Raw genomic sequence first — 24,503 nt, 5'->3', positions numbered from 1 at the left:
TTACATGTACTTGCTTTTTCATTTTGCTGAGCTGTCTGACCTGTTAGAAAGCTTCAGGCACACTTGTTTAAATATAGATTTGTTATTCCCCAAATCTTTAAGGTGCAGTGGAACTCCAAACAAAATCATCTAAGGAAACTTCTCAGTTGAGTGTCCTCATTACTACTGAATCCAGCTTTCTACTGTAATTTAGAGGGAGAATGATAAGGAGTTAGTGTATATTGTATGTGGTTGCTTTTCACTATTATGTTTTATAAAGCACTGTAGAATTACATGACAGTAGAGATGGTTCAGATAATAGGATTCCTGCCCTGAAGGTGTATGCAAGAACATTAAAATGCAAATAATAATACATTGCAGTATAACAGCAGGACAAAGACAATAATTTGTAACTGTAGAGTTTTCAAGTTCTGTGTCTTGTGGTGTTTTACCCAGCATGACTGTGCGAGAGTGTATAAAGATACTTAGTATGTCCCATCATTGTATGGCTTTATAAACAGCCTTCACTATACCCTTGTGAGTTAGGTAAAAATGGTTCTGGACCACTTAATCCACCACTGAAATGTAGCTGTCACTGGAGTGGAACACAGCAGCTGTTCCATTGTGTGCCTTCTGCAACCTTTTAGCAAGGCTGTGAGATGTACCCCATATTTCTGGATCTGTGGAGAGAACTTTAAGCTTATTTAGGTAGAAATTGGCCCTGTTTTACGATTAGAATCCTTTTTTTGCAAAAGGAGATGAGGAACTCTTAAGTGGGCACTGGTAAGTGCTTCCAGGCTTTTCCTTTGTTTGCTACTCTGTGGTGTGTGTCTCTCTCAAAAAAAAAAAGCACTCTCAACAAATGTTATTCTGGTTGAGTTTGCAATAGTTATAAATACAAAACTGATGGCAGAGCCATGAAACCCAAGGATTCCACAGAAGGTCGGGGTATGAGTATGCTGTGTCTCTCTGGATATGTGCTCTATTACTGTGTCTTGTGTTGCTTTATCTGGGAAAATTGATAGGGTGTTCTGGCCTTCTTGTCCTTCTGGAAAAATCTGGAAGCACATGGGGTTGTTTGAATCACTAGGTTTTATGTGATAACTTGCTTGGAGCTTACCTGCTGCTCTTCTTAGGCCTTCCCTCTTTGCAGACGTGTTCAGATCACAGGTATGGGCTGCAGCTGTATAAACTGGGCATAAACCAGAGACCACCTTTAGCTTCTGCTGTGGCTAACAGACTGCCCACTTCATGAGCACCCAGGGAGTCCTTTAGTACTTTTCCACAGTGCTTTCCCTTTGTTTTCTGGACAGAGGTTCCCTTAACCAACTGGGAATCAGACTGTTTCATTTGCCAACAGGGCGAAGAACCAAGAGATGACTGAGAAAGTCTGGCTCTGTACTGTGAGTAAGGTGCAAACTACCTGAAAGGTAGTGAGGGAACTGCTTGTGGCTGTTTTACCCTTGATGTAGAAAGGAAGGGAAAACGTTCAAGGCTAGTTTTCCTATGTTGTATTTGTATCTTTTTTCAAGAGAGAGGCTGAATGCCATGAAATGGGGCATAGCTTCATCTGAATTAGTGACCCCAAAATCTGTCTTTGTACAGGAAAACCCTTCAAAATTAATTATTTACTCTTTTTCTTGGAATTTTATGTGTTTCTGCCTTCTATATTGTGACTAACTGCCATCTTCTTTGTGCTTTACTCCTTCTGTTCACTTGTGGTCTCCAGAGTATAAATTGTTCTAGCTGGTCTGAGAAGGTATGATATAAACACCACTTCTCCTCCCCCCCCCCCAGTTATTATTCTAAACTTGAACAGACCAAGTTTATCATAGTTTAAAGCATTCTTTGCCAGTGACATTATCTAGGCTGTCATGTTCTCATAAAGTCATAGCAAGATAAATTTTATGCTCTGAATGTTAAGTCTTCATTTGTTATGTGGATAATGCTTGTAAACTGCCCTATTTTGAAATCTGTGAAGCAGTCACTGGTACTTGTCTTTTTTTATAACAGTAACCAGAACAGTTTTTAGACTATAATAATAAAAATGTAACTGAGCAAGTAATTTTCAGAAAATGATAGTTACAAACCACAAAAGGGAAGGTTTTAAGAACTGTGTGCAAGCAGTTGACTGCTCACATTATTTTGTATATATCTAGGCACTTGATAGGCTGGAAGGAACACAGCCTTTAAGCCACTACATGACTTCTGCTTTGTCAGCAGTCTGCTGAAAATTTAGTTTGTGGTAAAAATTTGATTCTTCTTTTGGTAATGCTGCTCAAATGCTGAAATGCATTTGTTTGTTCAGATTATGATGCATTCTTTTGTCCTGAACTAATTTAATCTTCACAGATGAGTTTTATATGGTCATGCTATAACTACCCAGCGAAAATAAATTCTTTAATTTTGCTAAAGGAAAAATAGGTGTTTGTCTTCTGACCACTGATTTTTGTTTTTTTCAACTTAACATTTTCCTAACTACATTTAAATTTACCTGTATTTCTTATTCAAACTGGTAATAGCAGTATTTCTTACTCTGTAGACAGCAGTATATGGTCTGTCTCTTCAGGAATCTATAATCTCACCTATGGGAAAGAAGATTTTTTAAAAGAGGAAATTAACTCTTGTGAGAAGCTGGTGTGGTGTAAAATGCCTGAGTTTGCTAGTCTGATTGTCTTCAGCAATAATTTCATTTCTAGTTTTCTGTATGTCATTCATCATTTAAATAGAAATGATGTTGTTAAAACCAAAAATACATGCTCTGAATCTGTTTTTAAAGCCTGGTAAGACCTTTTTTTTTTTACTTGTAGGAAAGTTGGAGATTTTGACTGTGATAGAACTTTGTTGGGCTGTTTAGAAATTGAAAAAAGTTTAGATACAAATATTTTATTGAATGGTTAAGCTGTTGATTTTTAAAATTGAAGACTTGATACTGAGTCATTTTGCTGAGTTCACTCTATGACAATCAGTTTAACCTGTTTTATTTTCTTGAAGCATGTCATACTGAAGATAAAATGGTTTGCATGAAGTCTGCACTTTGTTTACACTAAGTATGCTTTATTAAATACTATTTTATAATGGTTGATTTTTCACATAGGGATAGGGAACCTGATTTTTACTTGGAGTGTGCTAACATAAAAAGCATTTCCTGAAAATGAATAGGAGTTTTAATTTGCTTATTATATTTATACCTTCCTGCCTTTTACAGGACTGAAAGTTCCTGCCAAACTTTTTGGGTTTGGGCTGTTTGTTTTGTTTCATTTCCTTGTTGTTCTTGTATTCCGTGGGGTTTACTGAATTGTGATTACAGGGTTTTTACCTGAGGGAGAATAATTGAATTCTGCATCCATCTTTTGTATTTGCTGTAAATAAAGTTTTTGGGCAAGTAGAGTCCAGCTGAAGTTGATCCAGAAATAAACCAGAGAGCAGGCTTTGTGTAAGAGCCCATTCTGGGTTTGTTTCATTTTGAGTCCTTTTGCAGTGATACACAGCTATCATTTCTGTCTCAAAGATTACATGTACTTGCCTTTGGGTGAGCCTTTGTATGTCCTCTGTCAGTTCAGCCTGTATTGCTGCTGTGGTTTGGACAGTACAAGCACTGAAGCTATGGTGTTGTAGCTTCTCTCTGTGCAGACACTTTCCTTTTATAAACTTTAGCAGCTTCTCTATACAAGATATTTTTCTTTGCTTTCCTGATTTGAGCTCTTGCAAAGCCTGGAATCTTCATATGCTTTCTATTTGTGTTCATTAGATTGCAGTGCCAGAACATACTAGTATTTCTTTATTTGGCATATCTAACACGGAGTTCAGTATTACTAGAATGAAGTACAGCAGTATTTAATATTTGCTTTCTGTAAGTTTAAAGTCGTCTTTTGATTCATACTTTTTCACAAAGCTCATCTTGTCACAGTCCCATATTTCTGTGTACTGGATTGCAAATTCCATGCTGGAGGCCTAGCCAGCAGTTGGAAGAAAAGAAATGCATGTGACTGTTAGGATAAACCTTTCCAACTGTGCTGGCTAGGATGTTGACAGTTCATTTGCATTACAGTAATAACTGGGCTTAATGCTGAGGAGCAAAGTCCTTGATAGCCTTTTGTTATTTATCTTGAGGATGTTTCTGGTCCAACTGATTGTAGCAGTTTCTTCCTCCCCTTCAGAATTCCTTGTTTTTATTTGGTTATCTGTTCATTGTGAAATTATTATTCTTGCTCAAGAGATGAAACATATCTTAAGGATGCTGGGATTCTGTTTGGGCTAAATACATTCTTTGTTTTGTGGGGTTTTGAGTTTTTTTGGTTCATTTGTCTGAATGTGTGGGAAAGTCAATGCTGACTTTTTAAACTTTCCTATCACTTACTGCATGCAGTTTGAAAAGGCTGGATTTTTTTTTCCCATAGCTTGACTTAACTCCTGATTCTCCTTTAGGATGTGTAGCTCAGATTTTTTGTGAGAAAACCATAACAGAGAAAGGCAATTCAAGTCTGGTAGTGGAAGAAACAAATAGAATTTATATTACCTGAGGACTTTTATTCTGATGTAGGAAAATCGGCTCTGTTAAATGTCCTCATTTCCCCAGATCTGGTGTCTGTTTCTTGGTCAAGTGGTTGTTTTTGTTTCTTGTTCCATCCAAACAGGTGAGTAAATCTTCCAAGTCCTGATTTGCAGAAGCAGCAGAGTAACAGCAGTAACAGCACTTGTGCAACAGCTAAGGTATAGCACCAGGGAAGGCAAGTTTCCAAAGGATGAGAGGAACAAAAAAAATTTGCTGTACAAGTAAGGGAAAGCTGTTAATGAAAAATTATTTCTTTCCTTCTAAATGCTTTTCCATGAGCAAGTATCAGAGCCACTGATAAAGGAGGTCGGTACCATTACTGATATTTTTGAATTGGTAACCGAGAAAGAGAGATCCACTCTTTTGCTCAGTTAGTGGCAACATTCATTAGCCTACATTGCTTCTCAATAGTGTTTGCTTGCTGTTTACAGCTTTGAAGAACTTGTCTGAAGATCTGGAACTAAAGCCTGTTTCTTTGCTCTCAGTTCTAATCCTGTCGTCTTGACTTCGAATACCTACAATCACTTGTTCACATGTAACCAGTTAGGGGCTTTTGAGCACAAAAGCTGAATCAGTGAAATATGCTGGGCTGAAAGTGTGTGGGGAGTAAGTACAGATGTCCTCAAAAGTATTTGTTATACATGATCCTGTATGCGCTTTCCTTGAGGAGTGAGGGGTGGTGATGGGGCACTGAATAGGCAAAAAGAGGATGCATAGCTTTGTAAAGTGCATTCTTGAATTCCTTCCAGTTTGCGCTTGTTACAGAAGATCTGCATCTCTCTATGGAAATGTGGAAGATGTTCACTGCTTAGTGCCCAGTCATGCAGAAGTGGTAAGCATTGTGTATTGAGTCCAGAGAACTGCTTTAGGCAGAGAAGTTTTCTGTCCCACAAGTGTCTACAGGTAGCATAACCCTGTACTGTTGAGAATGGAGACAGTGTGTTTATTTCTTATGGCCAGCAGTTTTGAGATACTTTTGAAACAAGCCAAAAAAACTGCACTGCATGAAACCTAGTTTAGTCTTCAGGCACGGTTTAAGGAGACCGAAAAGGATGAGATTTTCTTCTGGTGTTTGGGACAATTTTGTTCTTCCATCAATTTGTTAAAGAGCTGGTCTAGCCTGCAAAATCAATGATTCTGTCGAAGGAAAGAGTTTTGGTTTCTGGTTAGCTTGAAGATGAGCATGCAGCTCAAAAATAAAAGTCTTATTTTTTGATATGTTCAGTTCAAGTAGCATTTACTCTTCTAGGATCAGCTAGTTATTTCCAACTTCCTTGTGGCTCCTGTACTTGAAAAGCTCTGTCTTCTGGTACAGACAAAAGGTTATTTTTGATTGAAAGTAACAGTTCCTCTTAGACAATTTTGGGCTTAGTTTTCTCACTTGTGTGCATTACTGTGTCTTGGTTTTTTGCAGTATCTTCAGAAGGAGTCATGGTTGAGCATTCCATGGCTAGTTGAAGTTTGGACAGTGATCTCTTCTTCTAGTTTCATCTTCCAAAGTGGCTTTGTGGTGCTTTAATGCATCAAGAAGGTTTGAAAATGTTGCTGTGCCAAACGATCTATTTTATAACTCACTTATCTGTGGTTCTCACTGTAGTGTTTCTAGGCTTTCTGCTTTAACAGCAAATTAGGCTACTCCTTTGTGGAAACCTGAAAAGCAGTGATTTTTTTTTTGTGAAGTACTGTGTTTGTGCAGCCATCCAAAAAAATCTAAATGAGCAAAACTTAAAACTAGTAATGGACTAACATGTAGCCTCTCATTTAGGGCAACATATTGCTGGTAAGATACTAGCATTTGGGAAAATGTCAACCTGTTTGGAAGATGAATGACTTTTAAAATACAAAAAACTGTGTTGGAAATAAGCGGTGGAATAGAGTTAAAATGCTGCCTCAGCTTTTACAGGGCCTCTGAAAAAGTAGTATATCAGTAAAGGAAGAGCCTCTGAAAAGGTGACAGACTTTCTTGATTGAAGTGCATTCATTTTTTGGTGGGAAGCTGGAATGAGGAAAATGAGCAAAAACTATTACAGTACGGAAATGGTGTTATTTCTTCCTTAAAGCATACTTGAAAATGGAAACAATGGCAAACTAATAACAGAAAAGTGCTGTGAGGGCAAAAGAGAGCAGAAGTAATGAAAATGTGTTTTTCTTCTTCATTATGGTGAATTCACGCAGTTTATTAGCTTTGTGTAGCCTTACTTGGTGGTAAGTACCTGTGCAGACTTCTCCTAAAGTATCATGTTAAAGAGGGGGTAACTGATTAAAAACTATTCAGATGGAAACAAGACATAGATCTTGAACTGAGGAAACTTGTGTTCTTTTAATAATTCATGAATTGACTTCTGGAAAACAAAACAAATTCAAAAAAATGTAAAGGTGGATGATGTAATGAAACAAATGTATTAGGAGAGATCAGAGGAAGTGTGCTCACGTGTTGCCTGTAAGTTCTGGTACTCTTATGGAAGTACTGGGAACCCACTGTCTGATACCTGCCTGCAGTTTAGAGCCAGGCCTAAGGTGCAGGAGGCTTTAAGTGGTTGGATCTACTTGTGTGGTATGTGTTCATATAACATTGCTAGTCTTAATCTCTTTATGAGAAATAATTTGTTGGCCAAAATGTAATATTTTGGAAAACCTACTTTAAGAAAATCAAAAGGATTTTTTTTAAATCAAAAATGAAGTAGAAATAGCATTTGAAAAAATTAGGGTGTCTGCAGAATCATGAGCACATTTTGTAAATGCCTCTTACATGGTTCTTCTCTGAAATCTGGTGTTAAGATGTTTTACAGTTTGCTCTAACAAATACTGAAATATACCAGAAATATAATCTAGGAATAGACACACTTTTTAAGAGAGTTGTTCACAGTCATGCGTTGCTGTGGTCTGTGAACAGAATTGAGGTGGGGATGAAGTGGGACCATGGGGTTATTTTTTAAGATAAAATTTATTTCAACTAAGAGCATTTCAGCATTCTCACATTCCAATCCTGAAAGTACAGCTTTATTACTGCTGGGGGTGTGGCAAACAGCGGAGAGTGAAAATGCGAGACCAAGGGTGAAGAGGAGCAGTTTGGTTTTTTTAATAGGCTTTATTGGAGAGGTGTATTCTCAAACTACACTTACAAAGAGTTAAGGATCTGTGTAAAGCAGGCCTGTTTCATTTATTAAATGTGGTGGCCCATGTTGAATCGTTCTGTGTTGTGGGGTGTTTTACTCTTGACTGACTGACTTGTGTACCCCAGTACGGAATACTGTGTCGGTCTTCTCATTGTTTTGTGGTGGTGTTTACAGATGCACTGTGTCCAAATGAAAGGTCGAATTACCTGCTTTATCTTTTCTTTTTCTTTTTTTTCCCTTTAGGAATGAATTTAAAGTGTCTGTGGTGGCTGTGAATTTGTGAGGGAGCCTGACTGCTGCTGCTTATTTTCTGTTCTTTTCGTGATGATTGATTATGTTGCTGACCCCAAGGCTTGAGTTTGGCCTCTCCTAAATAACTAATAAGAAGCATTCTGTCAAGCTGAGATTTAGATGAGGGGGGAATGAAGATGGATTTTGAATTAAGCTTAGTTGACTTAAGATTATTCCAAGAAAATCAGCCTCTTGGGATTTATTGGCATCACTTTTATATAGCTTAAAGACACTGTACATTTATCAGAATTGCAAAAAAAAGCAGACATGTCACTTCAGATACAGAAGCTAAGGCTATTTTAACTGAAGAGCATCTGTATTCCAGATATCATTGAAAACAGTGAAAAGGCAAGGCTAAACATGGTAAGAATGACAGCAAGTATTTGTTGGACAAAGCTGTATTTATGGGGCGTTAGTGAACGTGGAAAGCCATCTGTTGAAGACTGGTAGCTGAAAACAGATTTTAATTAAGTAACGCATTTTTAATGATTAAAATTTTTATAGAGGATAAGGTAAGGGAGGAAACCAGAAATTGTCTGAGTTGGCAGGGCTCAGGTTAGGAAAGCCAAAGCCATGATAAAGTTAAATCTGGCTGGGGTCATTAAGTGCAACAGGAAAATCTATAGGTACATTCGTGATAAGAGGAAGAACAGGGAAAATGTGAGCCCTGTCTGGAAGGAAATGGAGGACCTGGTTACATGGGATATGAAGAAGACTGAGGTGTACTCCATGACTTTTTTGCTTTGGTCTTCAGCAATGAGAGCTCCAACCACAAGGCAGGAGAAGGCAAAGGCCTGTCACCCTGTTGTTAAGGCACAGAGAGAACCTTGAGGCCTTCTTAACAGATGTCTTGTTTCCAGTGCCAGTATTTTATCAGTCAGTTCTACCTTCTTTTAAAGAATTTTATTTTTGCTTTGTTTACTGCTGGTTTGAGTCACAGTAGATATTTAGCAGATTGCTGTGTCTTGGACTCAGCTTTTTGAAGTGTGCTGTAATAGATACATTTGTGTTTGATGCACACACTTTCTTATGCAATTTCTGTATATGTTGACTGACCAGGTATTACCATCAAATTTAATAATAACCTTCATCATCTGTTGTGTTTTCTTTTTTCTTCTAAATCTTACTTGGTTAATTCCCTGTTATACAGAATGTTTTAGCAGAGCAAATGAACAGCAGTGACATTTTGCTGCTCCCTTCAGACAAATGCAGCTTGTGTCTTTTGTTGTATCTTACGAAGTATGTGTGTCATGACCACTGACCTGAGCAAACACAGTACTTGCAGTGATTTCTTAGATGTGTCTTTTGGCTTCTCAGTATTTAACTCCCTGTTTCACTTTTGTTCATGTTGTTTAGTACTACTAGGCTATCGTTTGTAGGTATGAATAAAATAATGATAGGAAAAGCTCTTGGGCTCTGGAACTTTATCTACTCTAAAACTGTTAAAACCATCCCTGATACAGTTTTGGTCTAGGGCATCTGTCACTTTCCAAGTGTGATAACAATCTTCCTGAGCCATGAGTCTGGGAGAATTATGTTAACAGCCAGGTTAACACTCCAGCTGAGTGTCAGAGCTTAATGCTATGGACGCCATCTGTCTGTGCTGGTTGGCCCCAGTGCCATGTAAAGATTCTCAGCATATTCAGTGTACTTGTTATATTAGGCATAGACTCCTAGGTCCACCTTCCTGTCTTGTCAGTTGGTTGCTGTAGAGGTACATAGATCCTGTAAGAAGGCGAGCAGGTAATATTGTCTAATGAGCACATGAGATACATTTTCAACCCAGTATTCATGTGCTGTCAGCATTAAACATGGGAAGGTAAAGGCAGTTCCTAAAGGGAATTCATTCAATAGTTACAATTGTATAAACAATTTACTGCTCAGTGTCATTTATTGAATAGTTTTTAAAACGTAAATTTAAATAACTTAAATTATTGCTCATAAAATCAAGAACAATATAGTGTTGTTAATGATCTTCTAAACTACTTAACCTACTGACAAATTTATTCATCCAATTGGTATTCAAGATTGGTGCCCTTTGCACATACAAGTCTTGCTTTTAAGGGTACTTCAGTTCTCTTTCTCTTGCTTATGCTTTCACTCTGCTTATAAGTAGTCCACTTCATACACAGAACCTCCACTCAAGGGGTTTGCTGGCAACTGGCACAGGTAAAATAAGTGTTAGCAAATTAATTCACTCAAAGGGTGCCTTTTGTAGGTCCAACTGTAATGCAGTCATCTTTACCTTTCCTTTCCTTCATGAAGGGCATTTGTTTAGCCCTAACCTCTTCTGTGAAGCTTTCTGTAGAGGAACTAAAGGTTTTGGGCCTCCTGTGTTAGGTTTACTTGAGGATGTGGAGAGGAATGAGAGCTGGCATTATTTCTTGTAACAATAATGAGAGAATCTTTGGCTTACTCTGTTCATCATGAAGAAAGCTTTTCTTTACTCTGACAAAGAAAAGAGAATGTAGCAGGTTGTTCACTGATCTGAGCATCTCAAGTTACAGCTAGTCCTTTTTTTTTTTTTTTTTAATAGTGTTTGTGTGCATCTTGGGATTGGGGTCCTTTGAAGCTATTTCAAAAGTGCTTTCAAAGAGGGTACCAACACCTATTTAAGGTCCTCTATCTTTGACCTTCTTCCCATTGACATAGATAAGAACAGTTCAGAGGCACCCAGAATAGTTATGGAAAAAAATGGTAACGTGAATTACAGTTTTAGGAATTTTAAGTCTTAATAAGCTCACACTTTTCACCCTATGTATTTCTGCCTTCCACTCATGGTCATACCTCTGAACTTGCAATGTTGAGCTGACCTTATCTGTATTGAGCTGTCCTGTCTGAAAACTCAGCTGGTTTGATATTTCTGACTACCCTTTTGGACCTGTGTCTTCACAACTTGTTCATATAATATCAAAACAAAGGATGTGATGTTTTGTACAAAACAAAACAAATGTCTCTTAGGATAGCTTGAAATGGAAGGAAGGTTTGAAGTAATCTTCAGTTTAGATACTGGTGTATTATTAAAACAGTTGCTAGTACTTGCTGTTCTTTCAGATCTTTGGCTTGATACAGAACATTGCATGAAAACTCACGAGTTTTTCCCTTCCATATTAAAGAATTTATTTTACTTGGTTTTGTTTCAAACAAAACAAACTTTAATGGAAAAGTGCTTGATTCCATCTGCCTGAGTCTGGTAATTAATTTGTGAGGAATGGCCTTTAAGGAGATGGAGAACTCAGAACATAATGAGGGTAATGGCTCACTGGTTGTTTCTTTTGTTCTGGATAGATTCTCATGAATGTGTTTTCTTCTGACACAAATATTAACAATATTATAATATAATATTATATATATAATATATAATATAAATATATATATTTTTTATATATATATATATTAAATAGGAGTTGAATAGTGCTAATTATGTAACGGTTCTATTCTGAGCAGAAGCTATTGCACAGGACCTTCCACAAAGCTCTGATTTGGGAGTAGGGGTCTCTGAGAAGTAGATTTTTAAGCTGTTTCCAGCTCCCAGCAGTAGTTGAATTTTGCTGTGACTCTCCTGTCTGCTCATGGTTTTCATCTGTTTTGGCATCGTTCAAGTGTGTATCTGGAAGTCTTTCACAAGTACCTTGATTATGTTTTCTGTGGAAGAGTTACTTCAGTGGTGCTATGTGTGGAATTGTATGTAAATGTTGGTATGTGTGATTGTGATGTGCGTACTTACATATGAACCTGAGATTGACAGGTTTAAGTTACACAGTGCATAGTAAAAAGCTGTTATCCTTATAAATCAGACTGAAGTCCAGAATGTTAGTGTTACTTAGTTATATGGTGTTACTTTCTCATTTTGCAGATTAGTGTAGATGTAGTTCTTAAAAGACTTCTGTGGTGAAGTCTACATTAGTCTAAAATTGTGGAAATATCAGTAGACTAAAATTTCTTTCTCTGATCTGAACAAACCTGCTTCTATTTGACTCCATTTGCATGACATTAGTACACTGTTCCTACCCCTTTGTTGCCCTCCAGCAGCTCTTGCAAGTGGTGATGTTTTTGGTCTGACTTCACTGGCAGATAGACTAGATCAGTGGACTTGATTGCTGACTGCTTAACAACATGATGATATTAATAACCAATGTGATCCAAATTCTTGATTACAGGTATTGTTGCTCTAATTTGTTCAGAGGACATATTTGTGCAAGATATAATACTATCTGATAGAAAAACAGTGTTTAAAATGTGCTGAAATGCATCTAGAATATTAATATAAAAGCACAGACATCTTGAACACTTCCCAACCTTTGTCTGGATACAAATTTGTAGAAGTGCTCCCCAAGATGAATCCTTCCTAATAGGAGTATATGCTGACTTCTTGGTGAAGTTTCTTATAATTGTCTATCTTAACACTTCACAGAGAGATCCATACTTGGTTTAAGTGTTCTTTCACTTTTTGTAAGAATAGAAAAAGATGCAAATGTAATGACCCTTGCTGTAAACTCAGTACACTGTAAAATACAATAGAATATTGGTATTAGTTTCTTGTAGTGAGCAATATTTAGACTAAATAGCAAAAAGTGGAACAAGATACTGCAATTAAAGCATGTGATAGTGGTTAAGGAGAAATACAACAGATTTGTTTCCTAATTAATTTTGAGCTTTTTGGAGTGTAGCATAGAAGGAGGGAGCATATTGATGGATCCTGAGTTCAGAAAGTGATTGAACTTTGTAACAAACAGGTGGATAGCACCAATGACAGACACATGCAAAAACCTCACAATTAATGGAACAGTTGGCCCAGACTCAGTTGTCCTGAGGGTCAGAGAGCTGTTAGGAGTTGCCACAAGTAAAAGGGTGCTGTGTCACAGGCATCAGTTGGAATGACCACACTGGCACATCAGAAATTAATTTAGACAGCTCTTCTAGGGGAATAAATAGCCATCCTGGTCTTGGGCTTGGAGAATGGGATTTTTAAGAGATAATGTGATTGGAGTGGGCAGGGGAAGGGGGCCCTCTTGTGTTGCATTTGAGATCCCATTATTCCAATTTCTCATGTCCTGTAGAGAAAAAGGAGGAATTAGAAGACTGTACTTTGTTCTTGAGCTATAACCTCATGGGGGTTACAGACATGCAGGGGGTAGCTCATAAGACTGGACTGCTGCAATAGATGTATCCCAGTCTCTTCAGGGACAGGCAGGGAAGCCAAGGAGAGGAGGTTGTGCTCTACCCAGAGGAATTACTTGGGAGCATGGTTCTCTGCTGTGGAATGGGTCATAGGCCTGTCAAGCCTGTATGTTGCAGAATCAGAGGACAGGGAAGCAGCCATTAATACTGTAGTGGGCATTTGTTATACACAGCCTGATCAAGAAAAGGGAAGAGGATGAACCTTCCAAGCAGCTAGGTGATATGTGCTAGTGAAAGGGCTTTTTTCCCAAGGACTATTTGAAACTGCTCTGCAAGGACAGCAGGATACTTGGGACAGTATTTAGAGACAGATTTTGGAAGGACCTGCTAGGGCAAATGCTTTGCATTTGGCAGCCCAGGCTGTAGTGGCTGGGAGATAGTAGGGTTTCAGATCCTGAGAGAAATTAGGAGGACAACTATGAGGCTAAGGTCCAGAATTTTATCTTGTTTAAAGAACTGCTAAGTGGTGTCCTCCAAGAGGTTTGCTGTGAAGAGCAAAGGATCACAGGACATGTTGATCTCTGGAGACAGTTTCCTTAGACTGCAAAAATGACTTATTCTAGTGTTCATGACAATAGCAGGCATGATAGTAAGCCTGCTAGGCTGCAGGGAGAGTTCCTGACTTTCGCAAAACCAAAATCTACAAAAGGCACTGGTATTGCTTACCATCTGCAGCAATGTTAAGCCAAAGCTTGGTTGGAGTTGAAACTGAGGGAAGTGGAGAGTAACAAAATGTGGAGAGCTCTTAGAAGTATGTGGACAGCCAAAGGAAAAGTAAGCAGAATATGGCCCTGCTGGTGAATGGAATAAGCATGGCGTGACAACAAAGGGGTGTGGTGTGGATCTCAGAAGGGATCTGAGGTACTCTGTACTTTCTTTGCCTTGACTTTTCTTGATAGGACCTTCTCAGGTGGCACAGAATTTAAGCAGCAGAGTGAGATGCCATCTTCGCTAGAGGAAGATTAAATTACAGAGTACTTAAGTAAAATGGTGACATTCACCCTAGGGAACTGGCTGACATGACTCCAACACCTCTCTGTCTTTGAGAAGTCAAGGCAGTTGGGAACATCCTCAATAACTGAAGGATGACAGATGTTACATGAATCTTCAAGAAACTCAAGGAAGATGAATGAGTGCAATAAATGGTTTTGTATCATCATGATATTACAAAGGTTATAGAGCTTATGACTTACTCTAAATCACATCACTTAGGTCTGTATATGTTCTGTCTACAGGTATTTCCATATGTGCTATCTTCTGAAACTTGGTTGTTGGCATTACATTACCTCATGGAAGGAGAACTTTGGAAGTAAACTTCAGGAAGTTTGGAAGTAAAGTGCTGTCAGCAGGCTGTCGTTTAAGCACTGTCTTGCATAGGTGCATTTTGAACTGGACTTGATAATGTGGTACTTAACACTGGCAGCTTTTCTCAAGCCTATTTATAGGATCAGTGGTGTTTTCCTATTGTTAGTATAGCTGAACAGGTCCAGAAAGATGAAATGGAGTTTGGTTATGCATTGACCACAATTCTGTGTAGCTGTTGAAAGCAATTTGATTGCGGTGGCCTTCGTGCATGGCTGGAGAGCAAGCTTGTCCTTTAGAATGGCACATTGTGTCTCTGCTGTCTATATTGTCCTTGATTGAGTTCAGCCATTTACAGCTCACTGCTGAATACCAGCACATACCAATAACATGTCTTGTAGGCAGAGGGAAGCTGCTGACACTTCACCTCTTTATGACTTGCTGTATGTTGTAGCAGCTCAGTAGCTGTTTCATGACTGACAACCTGACACTTGTTCTAAGCTATGTCATTCCTGTTTGTGAGTTGAAACCTGATTTTTAAACGGCCTTTCTATGCAGGCTAGGCTTGAGCAAGTTTGGAACTATTTAAGTTTGCTGTTTTGTTTTGCTGTGAGGCAAATTACAGTGGCAAAAGAGATTCCATGTTGGAAGCCACATTAACAGATTTGAATTTGCTTCTTCATATGGTCTGTTCCTCCCCCTGATTCTCAGTCATTACATATTACAAGCATACAGTCTGTTTTTCCGGGTTTAAAAATGATTGGAAGATTACTCAGATATGATAACACAATCTTTATTTTGTGGGTATTTTAATATATAAGCAGTAAATTAAGGGTTTTGCAATGATACTTCTCTTAAATTTTGACCCTTCGTACTTTAACAGGTGGAGACTCAATTTCTTCCATGTAAATGAAGTAAAGATTCCCAATACAGAAAAATAGAAATTTTTCTCTTTAAAGGTGCCATGATGATGCTCATGTAATTTTACTAGGACACATGGAAGATGATAGCAAAAAGGAAATCTTTATTATGTTCATCAGGGTTACATCAAGGTGGCTTCTTCTTGTGCTTTTTAGGCTGAGTCCTCTCTTGTTCAAAGGCTAGTAGTAGGTTAATAGCCACTGACAGGGTTACTCCTGAAAGACTCAGGAGTTATTCTGGTCCAGGGACCTTTGCTGTATTGCATTTTCTGTATGGCTCTTATCTCTGTAAGAGTTGCTCCTATTGCACAGCTACGTGTGTTATGTTTATTAATATTTCTGTGAATGTGAAGGTATGAAACAAGATGTAACTCTGTAATGAGTTTTTGCAGTGAAGCAAAGCTCTCATTTTCCATTGGTGTGGTTCTGTTTTTGAAAGACTATTTGGTTGCAGCTTTTCTTTAAGGTAAAAGCTAATCTTATCTGTAGATATTTTAAGAAAAGTGGAGATACAGGTTTGAATTACAAAATTTGAGTGGAAAGTTGTGTTCTTTAGAACAACTATGCTAATCCAAGATAAGGGCTGGAATACTCTGGTAGGACACAGTTTAAAGATATTTGTCTTTCTGCTGTTTCTTTTGTAAAGTGGGCTCTGTCTCAATTACAAGAATATAACAGACTTTCTTTACTAGCATTTGTAACTTTCTTGTTCGGAGAGATTGATATGATTGATTTCCTAGAAAGTGATATTGACCATGACTTCTTAAACAAGATCAGAACTATGTTTGTCTCCAGTGTGTGATGTGATTGATACATAAGACATAAAACTGTTTCCTTGATCACAGGCTCTCAGATAAAATACTTTTCAAATTTACAGTGTAAACTGTTATTTCCAGATTTTTTGTAGCAGACAAAAAAATGTGTTCTAGCTAAGAAGTAGGACTCATTAATCCCTACCCTTGGGGTCCACTTTGAAGACTGTTTGTTTTGGTTTTTAGCCTCCATACGTGAAAAGCAAATATGTGGATTTGTTGCTAGTAGCATAGGAGAAAGAAATTGCAGTTCCTAAGTACTTGTCCAGGGACAGAATGAGATTCAGTACTCTGTTTTCCATTCAGGTACATTTTTGCTGATTCTGTTTCCTGCTGCAGAGAATGTGATGCACTGATACTTCAGAACAATAGTTGAACACCATACATGATGTCCTCAAAAGAGTGAAGTGCCTCTCTTTGTGGTACTGTTCTCAAAGAACCTGCTTGTCTGTTAGCAATGAATTTCAAGGAGTGAAGGAATTGTGTTAGATCAGCACAGTCTCCATGGAATATGGCACTGTTGTTTGTGGTGAGGTTGCGATGTCAGATACTCCCTTAAGGGAGCACATGGGTAATAGAACACAGGAAATTATACTAGAGTTTCAGCTAGTGGCATCTTCTGGAGAATACAGTGTTGAAGCTGCCTCAGGATGTTCTGGATGGATTATATTCTGGCTATGTGGAATTTCCAGTAAAATGTACAACTGTACTGCCTAGTGGAGAAGGCAAGAAATGTTGTGATCCTTTCATAAAAGGATGAGTGATACAAGCCAACTATAACCCTCCATTTCACATTGTTAGAAGCTACTCAGCTATAGTTACTTATTTTCCAAAGTGTGGGTGCTAACTGACTGACTATTGTTTGCTCTTAAGCTAAACAAAGTAATCTTTGTATTTAATAATAAAATACAGCATTTCTAGGACTGTTCTAGGTGGTTTTAAAATAGAAATAGTAAATATAATTACATCAAAAATAATTGTTCAAACTTTAATATTAGCGAAGTTCCCTAGCTTCTCAGGTGAATGGGAAACCACGAAGTCTTCATTCAATCCTGTGCAATATGCATACTACAGTTTGGCTGTTGCTGTGTGTAACTGAGCCACAATGTGACCATGCTGTCTTGGGTGAACACAAACAAGTGTAATTCAAACACCTACATCCAGTTTGCAAGTTGGGTTTTTTGGTTTGCTTGAATCAAGATTAATTCCTGAGCTTACTGAAAGCCTAATGGCTTTATAATGATTGTGGTCAGTGTTAATTGCACTCAAGGAAACTGAACATTTCAATCTAGATGTCTGTTCTTTGACTATTCATCAGAAATTATGGATGTGAGGGTGGCTGACCACTGGAACAGGTTGCCTGGAGAGGTTGTGGAGTCTTCTGTCCTGGAGATGTTCAAAAGGTGTCAGGACACAGTCCTGAGTAATGTGCTCTAGGGGATCCTGCCTGAGCAGGGAGGTTGGCCTAGATGACCTCCAGTGGTCCCTTCCAACCTTAACTATTCTGTGAAATGAAATGGTAAATTGATTTCTTCATTGCTATAGAACATAAAGCATGTATAGAGAGCACTCAGATCGCAGGAGTGTCTTCAAAAAAATCTTCAAACTTCATTTGACTTCCTTCTGTCAGCTTTAGTTTGTTCATTTGGTCCTTCCCAGTATACCACTTGTTTAATGTTTTTGTTTGCTGCTGCTTTGTATTCCACTGGCCTCTGTGCAGTCTGCATCTCTATTGTCTTACACCTTTGAAGGCTAGCCTGCATTTGTTACCATGTTAAGAGCAAAAGGACAAGTGTATTCCTTCAACAGATGATAAAAAAAATCAATTCAGCTGTCTCAAGCTAAATTTAAAACTGTGTTGAGATTTATGCTTAATATTATAAAGCTGAGGTAGTGATGTTTAGAAGTGTGTGTGGTAAGGAAAGAAGGATGTGTCTTGGGGATTTGCAGAGACTTAATGAAATAGCTGCTTATGGCAGTTTGTAACTTGAAGTATGCATAAAACTGTTTTCATGCCATAGGAGTGAAAGGGGGCTGATGTGATCCTGGTTTGTAGAAGATTTTCAGGAGAGAGCTGGTGAGATACAAGTCTGTTCACCTCACAGCAGCAGACATGACAATAAATTCCTGCTTTTTTTTTTGCGAATGCAGGAGGAAGATGGACTCTGCACTGCTTGCAGAAGGAAGTGATACTTAACATATCTTACCAAGTTCTTAAAAAATTCCAATAAGTATGGACATTAAGATCATCTAGTTGGTTCCAATTATTTGGATGAAGCCAGACTGATTCTGTTTGCCAGTTTCAATGTGTCCCTTGGATTTCTCTGTTGGCCACTGTCCTGCTATCAAGCTAGACCTCTGATTTCATGCTATTTAACTTGTTTGAAGATATAGAACCAAGCATAATAAAATCAGTAGTTAACTAAAGAAAGTTTCTGGAGACTGACACAGATGTATTAAAGTTTCTGTTCTCACATAAGTGTGTTGTGGATTCTGTAGCTATTTCAGGGGTATTACTAGGAATGCTGTAGATTGAAATTACAAGATAATTACAAGTCAGTTTGTTTAAATGTTTTAATGCCTAATTATCGCCTTAATTTGTGTTGAAGGCATAGAATTTATGTATGTTATACTAACTTTCCCTTTCTCAGATTGCATTTCTTCTAATTGTTTCAAATCTTGGATAAGATGAAACCTTAGTGATTCTGGGGAGGTTTGTGTGACAGAAATCAAAGGCTGTAAATCGCATTTGGTGCGTTGCTTCGTCGTGGAGGATAGAGATAAGGCAAGAAATAAAAATAACTCATGGTATTTTGGCTGTTGAATTTTGTGATACTATCACTCTATGCCCAGAAGATAAGATAGAAGACTCTTTGTTCTTGATTAGGTCTTACATTTTGTTGTGGTTTTCTTTTTTTGTGTAGCATACAGTTTGACTTGTTTACTCTTGGGGGTGAGTGGTGAGGAGCTCTGTTTTGTTCTGTGAGTGTTGCTATTGTTCATAATCTGATATCAAAAATTATATCTTACGAAAGTTCTTTGAGGTTGCCACTTGGAGGCTATCCATTATTAAAATTAGGTCGACACAGTGAGATTGCAGGTATCTGTTTAACGGGGGCATATGGTGCTCATTTCAGATGCTTCAGGGTAGATACACAAGCTACCAAAATCAGTGGTTTTTATTTACCTGCAACTCTTAGATCAATTACTTGGCATCTCTTCAGTAAGTTTAATTTAATAGGTGTCATTCAAATCACAGAATCTGTTGAGAGGCTTTCTAGTCAGTGTGTGCTACATGTAACTGAGACTGTTACCTCTGATTTATATTTTTGATCCTCTAGAATGTGAGTATCTTGGAAAAGCATAGGTTATATTTTAGAAAGGTAGGGGAAGAATACTGACAGACGTTACTGCTCTGCAGGTAAAGTTTCTCCACTTTAATGTAGAGTGAAAATGAGCACTAAGAACTAGTCTTTAAATCCCCAGACACAGGAAAGGTACAATGAGCCAGGATGTACTAGTAAAACTCTAAAGGTACTTGTGGTTGCCTAACTAATGATTCCAAACTTTTGTTTGGATAGCAGTTTCTTATTCAGCTTCATAATATGTTTACCAAGAAATTATAGGTGCAGCCCCCTTATCTATGAGGAAAATGAAAGTAGAGGAAGAATTTTTGTCAAAGTAACTTCAAAGTGTAGTGAAATGCAAGAATGAAATCTAGGTCTTGCAAATACCCTACACTTTCTATTAGTGCCCAAGACTGCTTGAATGTGAAGTTGGTAGTGTAAACTGTAAAGTTACTTGAAGCAGCTCTAAGTTCTCCTCATTTTTAAAATCTAGGTTATTCTCCCTCTCTTTTCCTGTGTTGAGACTTCCGTCACTACTTCTCCTACCGCAGGTTTGCATGGTTTTTTTTATGGGCAGTGTCATCTTAGTATAAAATTTGGTTTTGTGTGTTGTACACAAGCTGATCCAGAATTCTTTCTTGATACAAGTGAAGCTTTGTTTAAAATTAAGCAGAACAGGCTATACACTGTAGTTCTGCTTTTGTGCAGCTGGAATTAAAGCAACAATTCTCTACCTTCAAATTATTGAAGATGCACTGTGGCGTTGAATGTGAAATTTGATGTTTCCTGTCAACAGTAGCTGCATGTAGTACCAAGATGTACTAAAATGTATCATCTAGTTATAAAAAAGTTTAATATGCTGCAATTTTAAATGTTAAAATACCTTCACTTCCTTAATTTTTATGGTAGTGTTCCTTCTGTAAAACAAAATAAATTTACTTGCTGAGTTTCTGGTGGTACCATGCAGATGTAGGCAGGCTTCATGTAGCTCTGTAGAGGTAGGCAGATGTGAGATGGTATGCTGAAGCTCTGGCATTTTATCACAAATCATGCTAATCGATATGAAAGGCACACTACTTATTTCAGTATCTATGTTGTGATCACTTGAAATGTTGTAGGATGTCTGCTTTTCTATATAAATTTCTTTATGTAAACTGGTGATTAGACTACGATGCATATATGTGTATGTTTCTTCTAAATTCTGTTGTGGACCTTTTCTGTTTTATCTGAGGAAGGGAAGACCAGTGTTTCAGGCAGAGTAAATATACATATATTTATGTGTGTATTTTGTGGTTTTATCTAAGAAAAATACCTCTGTGTGTGTATGGTTTGTATATGGTAGACCATACAGCAAAATGAGGAAACAGCCACTGCTTCTCTTAAACCTGGATGTTAATCATACACTTTTAATTTATAGCTAATTTGATCAGGAGTAACTTTTTGAAGAGGTTAGTAGGATTTGTTTAACGAACATGACATGACTGTGCTAGATATGTTTTAAATCAGTCTTTGAAAAATAAGAGTTTGAAAAATTTGAGGGAGGAAAAAAGTATTTAAGAATATTGGAAGGTGCAAGAACTGTATATTTTGGTGGATTCGAACTGACTTTGAGTAATGTAATTCCATAAACATAATGTCTGTGTATGGTGGAGTAAGCATTTTGTAAGCCTGGTTGTTTAAGGCCTGTGTGTTGGCAGTTTTTATAAAGGCACAATGCAGAATATGTATTGTGGAGGGATGAATGACTGTGAAAGAATACCTTTCCTTAATTGTGGGTTTTTTCTCTATACTGAAATAGTTTTACTGGTGGCATCTTCTGTTATCTCCAAGCAGGCATATTCTACTCTAAATAGTAAAATCCTCTTAAAGGTGAAGAGTTAAAAGGGACTTACAACATACATAGAATATAAAATGAAGGTGGTATACTGTGTAATAGTGGATCTGTTACTGTTTTGAAGACTGCAAGCAGGAATTATGTGAATGTTCTTAAATATGAATTAAGGGAGATTATTTTTTAATTATTTCTCCTAACTAATTCTCTGAATAATTCATCTTGTGAATTATGTTACCTCCAAAATACAACTTCTAGCTGTTTAATCAAAAACTTATGTCACTTGGGGCTTCTTGAAGAAAAATGACTTAACTGATATTACCCATGATACCTGCTCTTGAGATTCTTTGGAATATTTTTGGCTTCAGTGATGTAACTCAGGTGTAAAAGTTTCTCAAAAGGCCAGAGAGTTGTAGTTCTAAAGGAGAACATGCATGATGGGACCTGTTCCAAAACATGTTGGCTTTTCCCTCTTGTCCTTGCCTTGCAATTAGAGTTTTTGGTTAATATTTGATTCTCATAACATAAGATCTGAGTCACTCGCAAGGATTTGATCTTTTCCTATGTCACTATAATGATGAAAATTCATCTCTTTTGTGGAGAGGATTTCTGTAATTGCAAGAGTTTTCAGTAGTTGAATCAGTCATGCTGATGTTTTGTATTAATTCCAGCTTTCTTAAGGGCTAGTTAAAATTCCTTGCTTTTGTTATCTCCATAAGGTATCCTGTTTATTTTTATTCTAGGCTATTTACTTTCTAGAAGAGAGGGTCAAGCAGGATCCCCTGAAAAGCCATTGTCCGATCTGGGTCGTCTCTCATACTTGGCTTATTGGAAAAGTGTCATATTGGAATACCTGAACTGCCACCATGAAAAACAAATCAGCATCAAAGGAATGAGCCGAGCTACTGGAATGTGTCCGCATGATATTGCCACAACCTTGCAGCAACATAGCATGATAGATAAAAGAGAAGATAGGTCAGTGAATCTTGTAAACATTTTTTTAAAATACTGAGACAAAACATTCTCTACTTCCAAAACAGTTGATGTGAAAAATGTCTGTGGAAAAGTTTGACTGTAAAATGAGTAATAACCATCTTATTGTAGAAGTCAGTACAGATGGGTCTTACATAAAGAGCTTTTCTTCCTGATGATTTTTTGGATGCTCTTTCATGTTAATGGTTATTGGAAGTATGTGGCCAGCTCGAAACATTTTCAGTTAAGAATTTTGTTTCATTCAGTATGATCTTCCCTTAGTGTTCCCAGCTCTTGCTGTGCAAATATTTTGCTTTGAATACTAGTGAGAGAAAAATTTGTCTTTGTGGGTGGCAGTCTCTCTTTCCACACCCCCTCTTTCAATCATTGCTGAATTCATGTAAACCATGGGATCAGATCAGCTCTATGTGAAGTGCTCCTGCTCAAGGTACTGGTAATGCAAGTTTCTATTTAATGTTACAATCAATGTTGAAAGTCAGTGCACTGAGAAGGTGAGTTCTTGTTTTGTGAATATCTTCTTTCTTAATGATTTTGATGGATATTTTAGAACTTAACTGGGTTGTTGTTCTTGTTTGGTCTGTTTCTTTCCATAAAATGTCTTAAATGACTTTCAATGGTGTTTGTGTTTCTGAAGATGATCTTAATTCTTTCTGGATATTCCAATCATAGAAACTTTATAATTAAGCAAAGCTGCCTTTCAAACACTGGCTTGCCAAAAAGTAAAATTAAAATCAGGAAAAGTTCAGCCTCAGTAACTTTTATGTGTCCCAGTACTAGTGTTCAAAGCCAGTAATTTTTGAGCCAGTAAGAATGCAAGTCTTCAAAAAGGAGATCAGCTTACAAGATGGTGTATGAGAGTAGGTAAGAGGAGCGCGGTCATTGCATTAAACCCTTAACTTTCTGGAGTACTTAGTTATGGACAACCTGAGGACAAATGTATTTTAAGGGAAATTTTTCTTTCATGTAGTAAAGTAGAAGTTTGTCACAATTCTGGGGAAAGGGTTCTGGATCTGATTTCTTTTTTAAACTTTGTTTTTCACTGAGAGAATATTGTTACTTAACCAACCTGATTTTTACCGCACTTGAAATTCTTGCTCATCTTTATTGTTTAAAATTGTATAGTTCTTTGTAACAGGGCAGCTTGGTGGGATATGTGCTAATAGATTAGCATACTGTGCTATTTTATTAGTCTTTACCTACTTTTGATATGCCACTTCATAGTAATTGGAAAGTCGTTTTGTACCTCATTAGCACAGGACTAAAGTACCTTTGTATGCTTCGTTAGAAAACCTGTGCTTCTGACTTGCTTTCTTGTCCCGTTAGCTTACATCTCAGCTGTAACATTATGACTTTCTCACTCTTGACTTGATGATCCACAGTGATTTCTATCTGTGTTTGTATATAATATTAAAATTGGAAATTGTTCTGGCAGTGATTCAAGTGCCAACACTAAACCTCTTGAATTAGGTTTAGAGTAGTCAACTATAAAACCTTTACTTTCTCTCTGTTGCCCCAGTGATGGTTAATATTGAGCTTTCACTTCATAAACTATTGTTTCCTCACTTTTTCTCAGTGAACAGTCAGTAGTGTAAGCATGTTATCGCTGTGTGTCAGTTGGTATTTTTAGTTTGATGGATCCTTTTATTTACCCATCTTTTTTTCACAGGTTGTTTTGCAAAAGGATTTCACCTGTAGAAAGGCTGTTTTAGGAGATCACTTTCTAAAAATTACTGTTTATTTGCTTGTAGATTTGTAATTATTAGAAGGGAAAAGCTGATTTCAAGTCATATGGAGAAACTGAAAGCGAATCCACGTATCAATGAAGTAGATCCTGAAAGCTTGAGATGGACTCCATTGTTAGTTTCTAATGCTGCAGTTTCTGAAGAAGAGAGGGAAGCAGAAAAGGAGGTAATATCAGAGACGTGTTCTGAATTTCTCTTCCTTTGGTTTTCATAATTTTGAATATTCAACATTAGACTGTCTTAAATAGAGCAGATTTAACTTTGACCACTCCATACTGATATTGTAATGCAGAATTTTTGGAATCTGTATAGCAACACATGGTAACTTTGGGGGGATGAATATGAAAACTTAAAATGTGAATCAGTTGTCGTGGAGCTGTATTTATCACTCTTGAGGTAGTCAAAGAGCATGTAATCAGATCAAATTTGGTGCA

General features: G+C 37.4%; 1 protein-coding gene across 1 annotated transcript in view; it reads left to right on the top strand.

The window, feature by feature from the left end:
• KAT6B (lysine acetyltransferase 6B) overlaps positions 1-24,503 on the top strand; it is a 110,943-nt gene that overhangs the window by 78,516 nt on the left and 7,924 nt on the right. The window contains 2 exon segments of the mRNA XM_017746330.1: positions 22,078-22,309; positions 24,076-24,235. Of these exon segments, the coding sequence (XP_017601819.1) occupies positions 22,078-22,309; positions 24,076-24,235 (392 nt within the window).

Source organism: Corvus brachyrhynchos, unplaced genomic scaffold (assembly GCF_000691975.1).
Source record: "Corvus brachyrhynchos isolate BGI_N302 unplaced genomic scaffold, ASM69197v1 scaffold279, whole genome shotgun sequence".
In the NCBI taxonomy this organism is placed as follows: domain Eukaryota; kingdom Metazoa; phylum Chordata; class Aves; order Passeriformes; family Corvidae; genus Corvus; species Corvus brachyrhynchos.
The sequence above is the reverse complement of the archived record's forward strand: the minus strand, read 5'-3'. Positions and strand labels throughout refer to the sequence as shown.